At 34.3% G+C, this 17764-nt stretch overlaps 2 protein-coding genes and 1 long non-coding RNA gene across 3 annotated transcripts; 1 reads left to right on the top strand and 2 right to left on the bottom strand.

Moving 5' to 3' along the window:
* Nucleotides 1–8438: 8438 nt before the first annotated feature.
* On the bottom strand, nt 8439–9289 carry LOC113507972. The gene is made up of 3 exons (XR_003401955.1): nt 9189–9289; nt 9001–9105; nt 8439–8829 (listed from the first exon to the last, which is right to left on the bottom strand). It is a non-coding gene; the product is annotated as an uncharacterized LOC113507972 (long non-coding RNA).
* A 121-nt stretch (nt 9290–9410) lies between these two features.
* On the top strand, nt 9411–10981 carry LOC113507971. The gene is made up of 3 exons (XM_026890908.1): nt 9411–10114; nt 10283–10399; nt 10486–10981. Coding segments are annotated over exons 1-3 (462 nt in total). The 5' UTR covers nt 9411–10112; the 3' UTR covers nt 10829–10981.
* Nucleotides 10982–13111: 2130 nt separating this feature from the next.
* Nucleotides 13112–15566, bottom strand: LOC113507973. Its single transcript, XM_026890909.1, has 2 exons — nt 14446–15566; nt 13112–14059 (listed from the first exon to the last, which is right to left on the bottom strand). The coding sequence occupies exons 1-2, from the start codon at nt 15154–15156 to the stop codon at nt 14051–14053; spliced, it is 720 nt and encodes a 239-aa protein (XP_026746710.1). The 5' UTR covers nt 15157–15566; the 3' UTR covers nt 13112–14050.
* Between the last annotated feature and the right edge of the window lie 2198 nt (nt 15567–17764).

The raw sequence follows: 17764 nt of genomic DNA, 5'->3' as shown, positions 1-17764 counted from the left end.
CGTGGATGGAGCATTATAACGCCCAGGGTGTTCCTGAGTTGGACGCCTATCGGCATTTATAACAATTTTATAATTGTTATCATCATCTCGAGGAAGAGCTTCTAATGCCGATTTAAAACTGCATACATACGAATTAACCTGATGCAACATGTTCTGAAGTTGTGATATGAGTTCAGTATTTAAATTCGGGAAATATTGATTTCTTATATTCGACTGTTCGTTGTAGTCGGATACAAAATATATTTGAAGAAACTTAGGTTGGTTTTCAGGCAAAAGGGATCCTATCAAATGGTAAACCTGACCTTGTATCTTAAAAGTAGGCATGAAATGACCTTCTGAGATTTGTTGAGCGCCAAAGGATGTCATTTGAAATGCACTATTATAAGTGCGAATATTATCTAAAAACTGTTTAGATTGTATATGTTCCCCTAAAAGTAGTGATTTCAAAGGTTCCGGTGGGTCTTCGAATGAAGGCAAATTTATTTTACCTGTAGAACAACAGAAACCAGCTGACTCCTTACTCCACTTTGAAGCATTACAAAAACGACATACCACGTTCATATCGCCTATTACAGAAGATGATCCATAATCAATTGTGAGGTTATAAGCAAACCCACTTTTATATTTGTCGGACCAAGCCACCGAATTTCTAGATTGATCTTCTATGTGTACATCTAAGTTATTAAGGCTATGTCGAAATCTGTCTGCAGTAAGACGGGCCTCTCGCTGTTCGTCCGTTTCAAGAGACCGAATATTTTCGATTCTTAATCTTTCATTAGACAAACTTACTGATCGTTCTTGTCTCAAAGAATTATAATATTCGCGTACCGACTCTAGTCGTTGTTCATGCTCATGTGCGTCTTCGAGAGATCGAATAACATTATGGTGCACCCTATCATTTGTCAAACGGTCTTCATATTGAGTTAAAGTTTCAGATTCTCGAGATAAAATATGACGTTCGCGGTCAGCTGTGAGACGCAATTCCCTCTCAGTGTAGGTTTCTGACTCGCGAGACAATATATGACGTTCGCGGTCAGCTGTGAGACGCAATTCCCTCTCAGTGTAGGTTTCTGACTCGCGAGACAATATATGACGTTCGCGGTCAGCTGTGAGACGCAATTCCCTCTCAGTGTAGGTTTCTGACTCGCGAGACAATATATGACGTTCGCGGTCAGCTGTGAGACGCAATTCCCTCTCAGTGTAGGTTTCTGACTCGCGAGACAATATATGACGTTCGCGGTCAGCTGTGAGACGCAATTCTCTGTCAGTGAAGGTTTCTGACTCGCGAGACAATATATGACGTTCGCGGTCAGCTGTGAGACGCAATTCCCTCTCAGTGTAGGTTTCTGACTCGCGAGACAATGTATGCCGTTCGCGGTCAGCAGTGAGACGCAATTCTCGTTGTGACGCAGTTTCAGCATCTCGGGATAACACATGTTGTTCTCGGTCAATGGTAAGCCTCAGCTCTCGTTGAGAAGAGCTTTGAGACGCCCGTGATGTAGCTCGTCTCGCTCTGTCAGCTGCTAATCGCATCTCTCTCTCTGGAGAGCTTTCATTGGCTCGAGAGGTTGAGGCACTAACTCTCATAGAGTTTAACCGATGTGCTCTTTCCTCTGCCGATTCTTGAGAACGCGCATTTCTCATCCTTTTAGCATCTCTCGAATTTCGAGATAAAGATGGTCGTTTTTTAGGTGGCATTGTGTATTTTTAATCGACGGTAACTGAAGCTACCTTACACTTACAATTATATATAGTTATTATGTAATAATTACGAAAATAAACTATTAATATAATAAAACACTACCAATTACGAAAATAAACTATTAATACAATTAAACACTACCAAAATAACTAATATAATAATAACGAAAATAAACTATTAATATAATTAAACACTACCAATTACGAAAATAAACTATTAATTTAATTAAACACTACCAATTACGAAAATAAACTATTAATTTAATTAAACACTACCAAATTACGAAAATAAACTATTAATATAATTAAACACTACCAATTACGAAAATAAACTATTAATAATACAATTAAACACTACCAAAATAACTAATAGGTGTACCTACTACTAATACTATTAATCTAATACCTATTATATAAACTAACAACAAAACAATTCTAAAAATAAACTATTCAAAGACTAAAAGTCGTGCTGATAAGCACGGTTTGCAAATAACAATTATTGATTGTCAATAAGGTCGAACAGTCTGAACGTCTATTCGCATCAACAGCCAAATATTGTATGACGCTCGAGCGCGGACCCCCCGCCTTTTTATACCTCCCGCCACGACGCGCGTCGAGCGCGGCAACCGATACACAAAAATAATCCTTATAGCATGACTCTGTATTCACGCGCGATTTCTTATTATTTCATGTATAACTTTGGTGTTTCTACACCGATTTACATGATTCTTTTTTTATTGAATAGGTAATAATGTTAACTTTTTTAATTGGGGATGAGTGATAGTGTTGTAAACGTTAGAGTAGACAAATACAATCAGAAATCTCCGAATTGCTAAGCTATCGGGAGTTTCACGTGTTATTGTGAGTCAACCATAAAAGTTAGACATATGCTGTCGAGGAATATTTTTTATATAATTTTAGGGAGAATATTTCCGTCATACATGATTTCTATGTAGCTTTAACCTATAAGCCTGCACACGTGACGGAAGCTTAAAAAATGGAGTAACTTACCCCGTTTTCCCAATATTTCCCTTCACTGCTCTGCTCCTATTGGTCGTAGCGTAATGAAAAGTATACTTTAACCTGCCCAAGAGTATGAAGAATAATTGTGCCAAATTTCGTTAAAATCCGTCGAGTAGTTTTTGTTTCTATAACGAATATACAGACAGACAGACAGACAGACAGACAAAAATTTTACTGATTGCATTTTTGGCATCAGTAGCGATCCCTAACCACCCCTTGATAGTTATTTTTTAAATATATTTTATGTACAGAATTGACCTCTCTACAGATTTATTATAAGTATAGAATAATTACGAAAATAAACTATTAATATAATAAAACACTACCAATTACGAAAATAAACTATTAATACAATTAAACACTACCAAAATAACTAATATAATAATAACGAAAATAAACTATTAATATAATTAAACACTACCAATTACGAAAATAAACTATTAATTTAATTAAACACTACCAATTACGAAAATAAACTATTAATTTAATTAAACACTACCAAATTACGAAAATAAACTATTAATATAATTAAACACTACCAATTACGAAAATAAACTATTAATAATACAATTAAACACTACCAAAATAACTAATAGGTGTACCTACTACTAATACTATTAATCTAATACCTATTATATAAACTAACAACAAAACAATTCTAAAAATAAACTATTCAAAGACTAAAAGTCGTGCTGATAAGCACGGTTTGCAAATAACAATTATTGATTGTCAATAAGGTCGAACAGTCTGAACGTCTATTCGCATCAACAGCCAAATATTGTATGACGCTCGAGCGCGGACCCCCCGCCTTTTTATACCTCCCGCCACGACGCGCGTCGAGCGCGGCAACCGATACACAAAAATAATCCTTATAGCATGACTCTGTATTCACGCGCGATTTCTTATTATTTCATGTATAACTTTGGTGTTTCTACACCGATTTACATGATTCTTTTTTTATTGAATAGGTAATAATGTTAACTTTTTTAATTGGGGATGAGTGATAGTGTTGTAAACGTTAGAGTAGACAAATACAATCAGAAATCTCCGAATTGCTAAGCTATCGGGAGTTTCACGTGTTATTGTGAGTCAACCATAAAAGTTAGACATATGCTGTCGAGGAATATTTTTTATATAATTTTAGGGAGAATATTTCCGTCATACATGATTTCTATGTAGCTTTAACCTATAAGCCTGCACACGTGACGGAAGCTTAAAAAATGGAGTAACTTACCCCGTTTTCCCAATATTTCCCTTCACTGCTCTGCTCCTATTGGTCGTAGCGTAATGAAAAGTATACTATAACCTGCCCAAGAGTATGAAGAATAATTGTGCCAAATTTCGTTAAAATCCGTCGAGTAGTTTTTGTTTCTATAACGAATATACAGACAGACAGACAGACAGACAGACAAAAATTTTACTGATTGCATTTTTGGCATCAGTAGCGATCCCTAACCACCCCTTGATAGTTATTTTTTAAATATATTTTATGTACAGAATTGACCTCTCTACAGATTTATTATAAGTATAGAATAATTACGAAAATAAACTATTAATATAATAAAACACTACCAATTACGAAAATAAACTATTAATACAATTAAACACTACCAAAATAACTAATATAATAATAACGAAAATAAACTATTAATATAATTAAACACTACCAATTACGAAAATAAACTATTAATTTAATTAAACACTACCAATTACGAAAATAAACTATTAATTTAATTAAACACTACCAAATTACGAAAATAAACTATTAATATAATTAAACACTACCAATTACGAAAATAAACTATTAATAATACAATTAAACACTACCAAAATAACTAATAGGTGTACCTACTACTAATACTATTAATCTAATACCTATTATATAAACTAACAACAAAACAATTCTAAAAATAAACTATTCAAAGACTAAAAGTCGTGCTGATAAGCACGGTTTGCAAATAACAATTATTGATTGTCAATAAGGTCGAACAGTCTGAACGTCTATTCGCATCAACAGCCAAATATTGTATGACGCTCGAGCGCGGACCCCCCGCCTTTTTATACCTCCCGCCACGACGCGCGTCGAGCGCGGCAACCGATACACAAAAATAATCCTTATAGCATGACTCTGTATTCACGCGCGATTTCTTATTATTTCATGTATAACTTTGGTGTTTCTACACCGATTTACATGATTCTTTTTTTATTGAATAGGTAATAATGTTAACTTTTTTAATTGGGGATGAGTGATAGTGTTGTAAACGTTAGAGTAGACAAATACAATCAGAAATCTCCGAATTGCTAAGCTATCGGGAGTTTCACGTGTTATTGTGAGTCAACCATAAAAGTTAGACATATGCTGTCGAGGAATATTTTTTATATAATTTTAGGGAGAATATTTCCGTCATACATGATTTCTATGTAGCTTTAACCTATAAGCCTGCACACGTGACGGAAGCTTAAAAAATGGAGTAACTTACCCCGTTTTCCCAATATTTCCCTTCACTGCTCTGCTCCTATTGGTCGTAGCGTAATGAAAAGTATACTATAACCTGCCCAAGAGTATGAAGAATAATTGTGCCAAATTTCGTTAAAATCCGTCGAGTAGTTTTTGTTTCTATAACGAATATACAGACAGACAGACAGACAGACAGACAGACAGACAGACAGACAGACAGACAGACAAAAATTTTACTGATTGCATTTTTGGCATCAGTAGCGATCCCTAACCACCCCTTGATAGTTATTTTTTAAATATATTTTATGTACAGAATTGACCTCTCTACAGATTTATTATAAGTATAGATAGATGTTATAGTTGCTAGTATCGAAGTACTGTAAAAAATTATATTTTATATCGTTATAGAAATCATCCGTGTATATAATATATACAAAAGAATCCGTGTCAGTGTAGCATAATTTTACTCTATCGCCGTAAAAAGGTTTAACTATGTTATAATGAAAATGATACATATGTGATTTAGATAGTTCTAATACAGTAAAGCCTATGTATATCGGTTTATCCAATATTAAACGGTCAGGTTTCATTTGTATTGCTACTAAGTTTTCCGATAAAACTGAAGCACTATGAAAATAAGGATTGCTTATGAGTTTTTCAGCACAAGTATATTTTTTGGTTTTATTATTTGGACTATTCCATGAGTTCACTAAATGAACAGTCACCCTTTTTTCTGTATTTTCTAAAGTTTTACCAAAAACGCTATTGTTTAATAACTTAAAGAAATCCTGCTCAAAAACACTTTTTGCGTTTTGTCGTAATTTGGTATTTAATTCGATGTACTCCTTTAAATATGCACTTTGTCGAAACGTAATGACTCTATGTATTTTACGTAATAATAAACCATGCTCAAGACATTTCTTTAAGTGTACATAATGAATCACGTATTTATACTTATTGTAGAGATTTGCAATAAGTTTTTCTGTTTTACCGCCCGGGGGTTTACATTTTTCAGCACAGAAAGGTAAGTCGTTGTGTAAATTATGTAACGTTTCAGGGTATAAGAGATCTACTTCAAGTATAAAACCCCATTCCGCGTTATCTTTAATATTTTCTACGACTAACTGATCTATTTCGTGTTGATTTAAAAATCGGAAACCTGAGTGAGGTAAATACTGACACATACTATAGCCGTAAAGATTATTACAGTCTAAATAACTTATAAAACACTGTGGTTCCACTGCATCATACGATGACATATATCTATTATTAGCTTTTGCATAGCGGTGGGAACACATACATAAACCTCCTCTTATACCGCTTTGAATCATCCGCACAATAGATAAGTCTGTTATAAGTTCTAATTTAACTCCCGTCTTTAAAAGCATAGCATCAAACGATAAACTAGGAGCAGTAATATAAAACGCAGGGTCGAGCTTATAATGCACTTTACAAGTTTTTCGAAAATTTTGAAATATGTCCGTAAGTAATAGTACATCAGTCTTTAAATATAAGTCAGTATATTCACCCATTGTTTTTATGCCAAATTTGGTCCATACCGAGTTAGCGTGGTTATAGTCCTCCTGTGAAATATGCTCATTACTTAACGAATTGAAAAATAAATGTTTCGGTGGTAACGTTTTTTCTTCATAGCAATTCCAATTGCTCATGTAATCGTAAGGATAAATGCCTTTTCGGGTAAGTAAATTAAACTGATCATTTATAGGGAAATGAAAGCGCAAGCTAATAAAATCCTCAATTCGCATAGTCTTTGATAGCTTGTCTAAACTAGTGCCTAAGAAATTAAATGAATCTAAAAATCTAATTTGTACGTATTCATTCTCGTCGATATGTATAAATTTGGAAAATGATATATATTTTTCTTTGGTTCTAGGGATGATATTTAATTTGCCAGGCGTTTCACCTAACTTTTTAATAAAAAGGTGACAGTCGTATCCTGATAAATTATGAAAAAATATTGGTATGAACATAGGTAGCTTATATTGTAAATTACAATGTCGATGAGCTGCACCGCGATATCGACCAGTAATATGACAGTGATCTCTTACTTTATTATTCCATAACAGATTATCGCATATGTGACATTTCCAAGCTTTTTTGTAATCAATTCCGTCTTTCTCAGAAAATATAATCGAAACATTTTGAGTTAATATGTTATAAATTCTTTTGACGTCTTCAGTAAGGAACTCTATAAATTTCGATACACAATCAATTCCACGATAAGTTTTGAATTCATTAAAATTATCATCGCACGATGAAACAATATTATACGCGAAGGCTGAAGGAACGTGTCGTTGTAAGCGTGACGTGTTAGCGGTGTCCGATTCATGGCCGGAAATCGGTTCGAGTAATGTTTCGAAATCAGCGTAGATTATGAAAGGAATGTCTTGTTTTTTATTATAATTTTTGAATTGTAAAAATGTTCCTTTATCAGGCAATACAGTAATAACTCCTGCACACAAATGATTTTCAAAACGTTCTTCACTTGAAAAAAACACTAAACAGGTTTCGCAGAAATATATCTTACTATGATGTTTTGTTATTTGGGTTTTAACGAGGCGTGGTAAATCTTTAATGAGACAATAGTGAGATGAATTCGAATTTTCTAAAAACAGTAAATGAATTTTCTTAGATTTATGATTAATTTTCTCAGATTTGTATAGAGGTCCTGTTATAGTCTTACTACCTCTTAAACCGTAAATATAAATATTTAAAAAAGGATTGTTCCTTTCAAAAGTATCTATATCAGAAAAAGTGATTGGCAATTGAATATCATTTACGTTCAAGACATCGCGGAAATGAGGATACGATGTTATTCTTTCAGGATGTCTATTCGTTGGGTATAAAGCAGCAACTACACACCACAAAAAACAACACTCGTCATTATTTTGAATATTCAAACATGCTTTCTTATTTTTAATATATTTAGGTAAATCTATAAATTGCGATCCGCTGAGAGGTTGATATTTATTAATATTTATTTCTAGATGTGAATTATTCAAAAACGTCCATCCGCTGTCCCTTTCTTGAAAGTCATCAATTTTTTTTAATATTATCGATACAGCTTTTTCATAGAAAGATTTGAAGTTGTAATTTAAATGAATAATAAAATTTTTTGTTGCAAAAGACTTTAACTCTTGGAGGTCATTTTTAAACATTAAAAAATTAGCGAAATATTCAAAATTAATTTTAACAGAATAATGTTTTTGAAGCGAACTATCAATTAAAGATTTAACTTGATCATTAATAATGTTTAAAAAGCTTTCTGGGTAAATATTTATTTCCGTTTTAGGTGTAGCTATCCGGTAACTTGTAATACGTCCTTTCAAACAGGAATGTATTATTGCGACGTTATCATTGATGTGAATAGTACTATTATTTTTATGCTTATTAGTTCGCAAATGGTTACTCCAACGACGAAAATCCACTTCAATGTTGCAAACCGAACAGAATGGCATTTTATCTATTGAAACTTATAAAAGAGTAATCGTACCTGCAAGGTATATTTTTCGTGTAAATACTACTTTAAAAACTAAAACTTAATCACAGGATCTGTTGACTGCTGCTACTATTAGACTATGGTATATTTTCATCACAAGCACCAAAGTAACGGCTCTATTCTGCTTCTGAAAAACCATAAAACTTAGGTTAGAAATAGTGTACACACAAAAATGTAATTTAGACTAAAGTACGCGGTACAAGAACCGGGGTCATTTCTTTACATAAAAACCTGTGATTATAATATTATTATTTAAGATAGCTCAAATCTATTTTAAAAACCAAAAGAAAATCATTACCTCCTTTTTTATATCGTATTTTTAATCGTAAATTGTAAGATCTTATTCAATGTGCGACGATCTCTGTTTCCCAAAGGTATTAAGGAATTTTAACATTTAGGAGTCCTGAAAAAACAAAAATACATGAGCTTAAGTATCCATAGGTGTTAATGATCGTGAAGCAATTAGTTAAATAGTTAAAGACTTACCTTACAATGTTGAGACAAGAGTTTCTTCGAATTACAGGTAATTCATGAGATTTATTAATTTTAGTTAAGTTTAGTAAGTAAACTGTGAGTGAAAATTATTTATTATGACATAGGTCTAACATGCAGCAAAAATTACGAAATTATAAATGTACCTAAGTTTCAAATTGCAATTATTGTTGTTTGCATTGTTTTACGTAGGGTTGTCGCACAAAGAATATAAATAATATTATCATTACAGAAATAACAAGTTGTAGCTTGTTAAAAATAATGCAGAATGAATGACTAAAGTTGAGTACTTGTTCAAAACTAATTATTTTTAGCATATTAAAATCTGCGATCCGTTTGGTCAAATAGATATTAATAAATTTTTACTTTGGCAAAAAATCTCACAGACGGTGTTATTTGTCTACTTTAGATTTTCATATTCTCCTATCAGCCTAATAACTATAATTCATAAAATATAATCATAATATAATTATATCTATAAAAATGATAATCCTTACGAATTGCTAAATTAGCAATGAGTAAAAAATCATACGATGTAACGTGATCACATAAAGCGAACTATTGCATTACAATAAGAATCCCTTAGTCGATACTTTTTTGGATTTACACGAGTATAATACGTACATAATAAATTGTATTGTCGTTTATAATGTTTGCTTTGATTGCGAACGTTTTTAATTATTCGAGGTAACACTTCACATTTGCTTATAAGCAAAGACATGTTGGTTAGCGATCATTACTTTCTAGTGCTGATATAATATTTGGTTCAATACCATACCCCAGCTACTGGTTTTCAGCTAAAATCTAGAAAGTAAATCGTTCAACAAAACAAAAGTTTTACTTCTGAATATCTTTAGTGTAAGTTTAGTATACTCGTACTTCATCGCCACCTAATTTGCCAGAATCACACCAGTAAAGATGTAAGTACTATATTATTACTCGATTAATTTCTATCTTGATTTTTCAGTGTTTGATGTAATCGAACCTTGTTCAATTTTATTTAAAACAAACGTTTTATATGAAATTAATGTGTAAGTAACATAACGTTTAATAAATGTTTATAATTAATTGATAAATTAAACTTTCAGGTCGGACTGCGAGAGTGACATCGTTCCCTTCAACAATGAACGTAAAATAGAAAGTTCCCATAAACGGACAACATCGACAGGCAAACGCAAGACACCCACAAAATCTGCTATTATAAGGTAACTATACGGTACAATAAAATTACCGCTAAATTATAATGAATATACGAGTACGTGTTAATATTATTCTTTACTCCTTGTTGCAGCAAAAAAAACAAGACAGATATATTCGGGCTCCGACATGAACGGAACGATGAATGTGATGGCTCGTCAACGCCTGTGTTGTCTACGTTCTTCGTTACAAGATTAGCAAACGGCAACGAGCGCCGGACTGCAAACACCTCCGGCGAGTACTATATTGACCTCAAGGTGTATCAAACTAATGACGCTCGTGAAACAGACTCTCAAGAACTATGGAGGAAAGCGCTACTTCGATTAAAACTCCAGACTGACGGTGACACCATCCAGTGGCGGAAACTCCAAGCGTTCGTGCAGTCTGCAGATGAGCTGTTTATGAAGCCGCCAACGTTTTTTTCGTCTAATGCATAAGATCAATTACTTGTGTCATATTTTAAATACAATTTAATCAATATATTATTACACTTTTAGTTTGTTTTTTATTATGTGCCTTGCGATGAAAAAGCATACTGCGTACCAGTCTGTGTTACAGACGATTGTACCAGTTGTGAGCGCGCAATAGCATATTTAAAATACAAACATTGCCTGTTGGTTCCTATCGTTATTGCGATGAAAAAGCATACTGCGTTTGAGTCTGGACCAGACGACAGAACCAGTTGTGAGCGCGCAAAAACGAAAACATTACAAACATTGCCTGTTGGTTCCTATCGTTATTGCGATGAAAAAGCATACTGCGTTTGAGTCTGGACCAGACGACAGAACCAGTTGTGAGCGCGCAAAAACGAAAACATTACAAACATTGCCTGTTGGTTCCTATCGTTATTGCGATGAAAAAGCATACTGCGTTTGAGTCTGGACCAGACGACAGAACCAGTTGTGAGCGCGCAAAAACGAAAACATTACAAACATTGCCTGTTGGTTCCTATCGTTATTGCGATGAAAAAGCATACTGCGTTTGAGTCTGGACCAGACGACAGAACCAGTTGTGAGCGCGCAAAAACGAAAACATTACAAACATTGCCTGTTGGTTCCTATCGTTATTGCGATGAAAAAGCATACTGCGTTTGAGTCTGGACCAGACGACAGAACCAGTTGTGAGCGCGCAAAAACGAAAACATTACAAACATTGCCTGTTGGTTCCTATCGTTATTGCGATGAAAAAGCATACTGCGTTTGAGTCTGGATCAGACGACAGAACCAGTTGTGAGCGCGCAAAAACGAAAACATTACAAACATTGCCTGTTGGTTCCTATCGTTATTGCGATGAAAAAGCATACTGCGTTTGAGTCTGGACCAGACGATAGATCCAGTTGTGAGCGCGCAAAAACGAAAACATTACAATCAAGTCGTTTCGATGGTGTATCACCGTTGGAACGCAATACAACAAGTCGTTTTAATGGTTTAATATCATTTTAACGCAATTCAATGAATCAAGTCGTTTCGATCAAGTTGGAACGCTATACAACAAGTCGTTTTAATGGTTTAATATCATTTTAACGCAATTCAATGAATCAAGTCGTTTCGATCACGTTGGAACGCTATACAACAAGTCGTTTTAATGGTTTAATATCATTTTAACGCAATTCAATGAATCAAGTCGTTTCGATCACGTTGGAACGCTATACAACAAGTCGTTTTAATGGTTTAATATCATTTTAACGCAATTCATTCTTTGTTTCTTTTAATTCACACAATTTTTCAAAATTTGAGAATCAAGTGAATTGCTCAAAACCCATTGGGCGTTCTATTCCATGATATGTGTCGCTCATAACCTATTGGGCATTCTGTCCCACGACGCGAATGCGCATGCATGAGCGAAGGAGTGGGACAGAATGCCCAATAATATACTACTAACAATTATTGATTGTCAATAAGGTCGAACAGTCTGAACGTCTATTCGCATCAACAGCCAAATATTGTATGACGCTCGAGCGCGGACCCCCCGTCTTTTTATACCTCCCGCCACGACGCGCGTCGAGCGCGGCAACCGATACACAAAAATAATCCTTATAGCATGACTCTGTATTCACGCGCGATTTCTTATTATTTCATGTATAACTTTGGTGTTTCTACACCGATTTACATGATTCTTTTTTTATTGAATAGGTAATAATGTTAACTTTTTTAATTGGGGATGAGTGATAGTGTTGTAAACGTTAGAGTAGACAAATACAATCAGAAATCTCCGAATTGCTAAGCTATCGGGAGTTTCACGTGTTATTGTGAGTCAACCATAAAAGTTAGACATATGCTGTCGAGGAATATTTTTTATATAATTTTAGGGAGAATATTTCCGTCATACATGATTTCTATGTAGCTTTAACCTATAAGCCTGCACACGTGACGGAAGCTTAAAAAATGGAGTAACTTACCCCGTTTTCCCAATATTTCCCTTCACTGCTCTGCTCCTATTGGTCGTAGCGTAATGAAAAGTATACTATAACCTGCCCAAGAGTATGAAGAATAATTGTGCCAAATTTCGTTAAAATCCGTCGAGTAGTTTTTGTTTCTATAACGAATATACAGACAGACAGACAGACAGACAGACAGACAGACAGACAAAAATTTTACTGATTGCATTTTTGGCATCAGTAGCGATCCCTAACCACCCCTTGATAGTTATTTTTTAAATATATTTTATGTACAGAATTGACCTCTCTACAGATTTATTATAAGTATATAGAATAGATAGATATAGATATAGATATAGATAGACTAATTAATAATTGTTTTATTTTCTTAAATGCTAGCGAATGAGTAGTGCTCCATGCCCAATGTTTATCCTTTTTCAATAGTTCGTATAGCGGTGATAAATAGAAACTTAAATTTCTTATGAATTTTCCATAAAAGTTCACCATACCTAAAAACGATTTTAGTTCCGATACATTAGTTGGAGAAGTCAATTTAATTATGGGTTTAATTTTATCTGGATCTACCCTTACACCCTCCCTGCTAATTATAATTATAAATCCTAAATATTTAGCTTCTTTACTCAAAAAGTCACACTTTTCCCTTTTTATTTTTAACCCATTTTCTTGCAATATTTTAAGAACTTTATTTATTGTATCTATATGTCCCCTTATTGTTTTTCCAGTGATATCATCTAAAAATACTGTCACATTGGGTATCTTATCAAAAAGCTGTGTCATTATTCTTTGGAAAATTCCTGGACTTGACGCAAGTCCATACACTTATCTATTATATCTGAAAAGGCCTTTATGAGTGTTGATGACTGTAAAATCCTTGGATTCCTCTAATAAAATTTGATTATACGCCTGAGATAAATCTAATTTCGTAAAATATTTACTACCCCTTAGCCTAGAAAACAGGTCGTCTATTTTTGGCACAGGATACTTATCAACTCTTAACATACGATTTAATGTAACCTTATAGTCAGCACATAAACGTAAAGCGCCATCCGGCTTGAGTACAATTACCAGTGGTGTGGCCCAGTCGGAGGTGTCAACAGGCTCGATGATGCCCGCGCGCAGCATGGCCTCGAGCTCAGCGTCGACACGCGTGCGCAGCGCGTACGGCAGCGGCCGCGCGCGACAGAATACCGGCACAGCTCCCTCGCGTAGATGCAGTGTGGCCCGACCGCCCGTGAAACACCCCAATCCGCCATCAAACAACTTATTGTACCTAGAATAAATATTACATACAATCTTATTTTTTTGTTGAACTGTGAAATCCTCCTCTATACAATTTGCATTATTGATTGTGGCTATGGGGGGCACACTAATTTTTAATTCTGACAACCACTGTCTTCCTAAAAGTGTAGCGCTCTCTGTTTTAAACACATATAAATCTAATTTCTTTTTTTGGTTTTTGTAAGTAATAGTTACTTCTAGATACCCCTCAGGTTGAACTTTACTACCATTATAAAATTTCACTGCTAGATTACATGGTAATAATGATACATCAGAAAAACATTCATTATAAGTTCTACTAGAGATACATGATAAGGGAGACCCGGTATCAATTTCCATTGTTAATAACACATTGTTCACTAAAATATTCATGCTCACCGGCCTATATTGACTTAACGACATTTGATAAATTGGTTCTTCTTCCAAAAAAACTTCTTCCGCTTGTTCCTCCCCTTGCGTCTCGAAAACGTGCATTGTCGGTTGATAGGCTCCCGATCGCGCGTGCCAGGCCCGCCCGGTGCCCCGGCTAGCGCCACGGTAACCCCCAACACTCACTCTGGCGCCCCGCCGCGTCATGCCTGCCCCGCCGCCATCTTTCCGTGCTTGAGCGCGGTCTCGATGTTTTACGCTATCGCCATTTTCCTGACACATTCGACGCAAATGTCCCACTGTTTTACATTTACTACACTGATACTTTGAAAATCGGCATTCCATTTTCGTATGTCTGTAGTCCCCGCATGCCGTACAACCCCCGAGTTGCATGCGATGTAAATCTCCCGTTAAATCCACTATATCCGAACTACGCCGCGATACTGTGTTTCTAGAAACGTCAGGCCCCGCCGCAGCCGCGAAGGTGCTCGCGCCGACGCTGCCGCGCCCATCCACAGCGGCTGCATCCCGCTCCGCCGCTTCCAGCGATGTCGCCACCCTAACCGCATCCGTATAAGTGATTGAGTCGGCTTCCGCGAATAACCGTTGACGAATGACCTCGCTTTGTAACCCGCACACGAATTGGTCCCGTAAATTTTCGTTTAAATTGTCTTTGAATTTACAATATCTTGCGAGTTTCTTGAGCTCGGCTACGTACATGGCCACGTTTTCCTCGTTGGCCTGCCTTCGTTGTCGAAACCGATACCGTTCTGCTAGCACTTGGCTCCAAATGTTGATGCAATAACTCCACCACTTTGAGATACGTCAAATCCGCCGGTTTTTTAGGACTAGCCAGATCACTTAACAGTTCATACGCCTCATCTCCCATTACTGCTATTAATGTTGGTAATTTTGTGGCATCGTCAATTTTATTTACTTTAAAGTACATATCCAACCGTTCCACATATACCGACCACGTGCCAATGAAACCTGACCGTTTAATATTGGATAAACCGATATACATAGGCTTTACTGTATTAGAACTATCTAAATCACATATGTATCATTTTCATTATAACATAGTTAAACCTTTTTACGGCGATAGAGTAAAATTATGCTACACTGACACGGATTCTTTTGTATATATTATATACACGGATGATTTCTATAACGATATAAAATAAAAAATTTACAGTACTTCGATACCTACTAGCAACTATAACATTAATAATAAATGTATGATACCGCAAATAAATAAAAAAGTGCCGGGATTGTTTAAAGACGAAATGGGTGGCGAGCTGATTACCGAATTTTTTGGTTTAAGGTCAAAATTATATTCAATAAAAACGATGAACAATGTCATTAAGAAAGCAAAAGGTATTAAGTCTTGTGTGGTCCGTGATTTAACTATCAGCATGTATTATTTAATAGAGACATAATCCATCGAAAAAATATCTTATTCAAATCAATTAAACATGAAATATTTACACAAAGTGTGAAGAAAATAGCACTATCAAGTAACGATGATAAACGTTTAATATCCAAATGCAATGTTGCAACCCAAGCATGGGGACATACTTCCATATTAAAAGGTTATTTGACTTGATGTTATCTCATTGTGTTATCATTTAACGTACATAATATAAGTTATATTATTTAAGATACAAATGAGCTGTAATATTATAGAAACAAATATGTTATTAAATAAAATACTTGTTTGTAAAACAGATTGTAAATACGTATAAATTAAAATAAGCTTAGTTAATAAATTCGCACTAATAAACACCATTTGTTGAGTACAAACTTGTTTTATTGAATTAGAAGAGTTAAATATATAATACCTGTACTTTTGACATGTGTTTTATTTTCCATATGTCTTGTAATATTTGTGATTGCAATGATTCATTATAACACATAAGTTTGTAGCGGGACGAGTAGACAATTGTGATATGTTGCAAGTAAAATATTATGCAAGATTGCAGTTTATACTTTAGACTAAAACCGTTATGTAATATGGAACTCTAAGTATATTTACGATAGAGTGGTTTTCAAACAATTTATATACAGACCCAAATAAATACAAAGCTAACAATTTTAAAGTCTTATATAAAGTTGATTGTTGGTTTCGTTTTTATTATTTACAGATTATTAATATTAATAATATTATAATATAGTATATGTGACATTATACATCATCATGTCAACGGTAAGTTAGATATTGTAATCTAACGTTAACCTACTAGTGGATTATGTACACCAGTATTGATTTTTTATTTATTCGTATCTTCTTGTTTCAGATATCTGACTCAGACATTGTGTTTAGCCAGTATGCTCAGGATCCTTACGAAGGATTCTCTGAGCTGTGTCGCACTGAACCAGAACAATGTAAAACCAAAGAAAAAAAGCAGAAGCTGCGTCGCAGAGAAACTTTAAAAAAACAGAATGCCACGAAATCTTTTGTTGTCAGCCGATTACAACGACGAGGTCTTAAGTTAATCAAAATGCTGTTATTGATCTCTGCAACAACAATAGTTCTCAAACGAGTGACAGCGATAGTGATAACGAGAATGTTGTGATAAGTGCTCAGTTTATTGTCAGGGATGCCATGGACAGTGTTATGGATGAAACAGAATCATTAGTTAAAAAGATCTCTAAATCTTTAATAGACAGTGATTTTTGATGATATCGATCTAGAATTATATGCAGTTTTTTATTAATCTTCTTTATATTGGTTATTCGTTTCACTTTAATTTTGTAATTTGTATACGATGTATAATTTGAATTAAAAATACAATTATAGATAAAAGTTGTTTTATTTAAAAAATATATCTTAAATAATACATTTAATTACCACTCCAAATACTTTTTCAAACATAACTCATTTTTTAGAGCATATTGTTTAATGTGTACACTACAATTAAAATTAGTTTTTATTTACAAAACTATTTTCTTAATGAGTAGGTACACATTTTACCATTCTAAATACTTTTTTATACATAATACATTTTTAAGTGCACAATGTTTTGCATGTATATAACAATTAAAATTAGATTGACCAACACAATATTTTTATACAGCTCTGAGAAATTGATACAATGTGTTGTTCCAAGGTCTGATACCACACAATCCTCACAAAGATTATTTAACCACTTTATCTTTTCAGAGCCATTTACAACAATTTCCTTATTTTCTAGATATGGAACAATTATTCGTTTAAACTCTCTGTAGTCAATGTATCCCTCGTTCCAATAAATACCTTTATGCCTTTCCAACCATTTAACTTGTCTCAATATTTAAACAAGTATGGAGGTTTTACTAGAAATGTTTG

Source organism: Trichoplusia ni, unplaced genomic scaffold (genome assembly GCF_003590095.1).
Source record: "Trichoplusia ni isolate ovarian cell line Hi5 unplaced genomic scaffold, tn1 tig00003563, whole genome shotgun sequence".
In the NCBI taxonomy this organism is placed as follows: Eukaryota; Metazoa; Arthropoda; class Insecta; order Lepidoptera; family Noctuidae; genus Trichoplusia; species Trichoplusia ni.
This window is presented reverse-complemented; position numbering and strand designations above follow the sequence as displayed.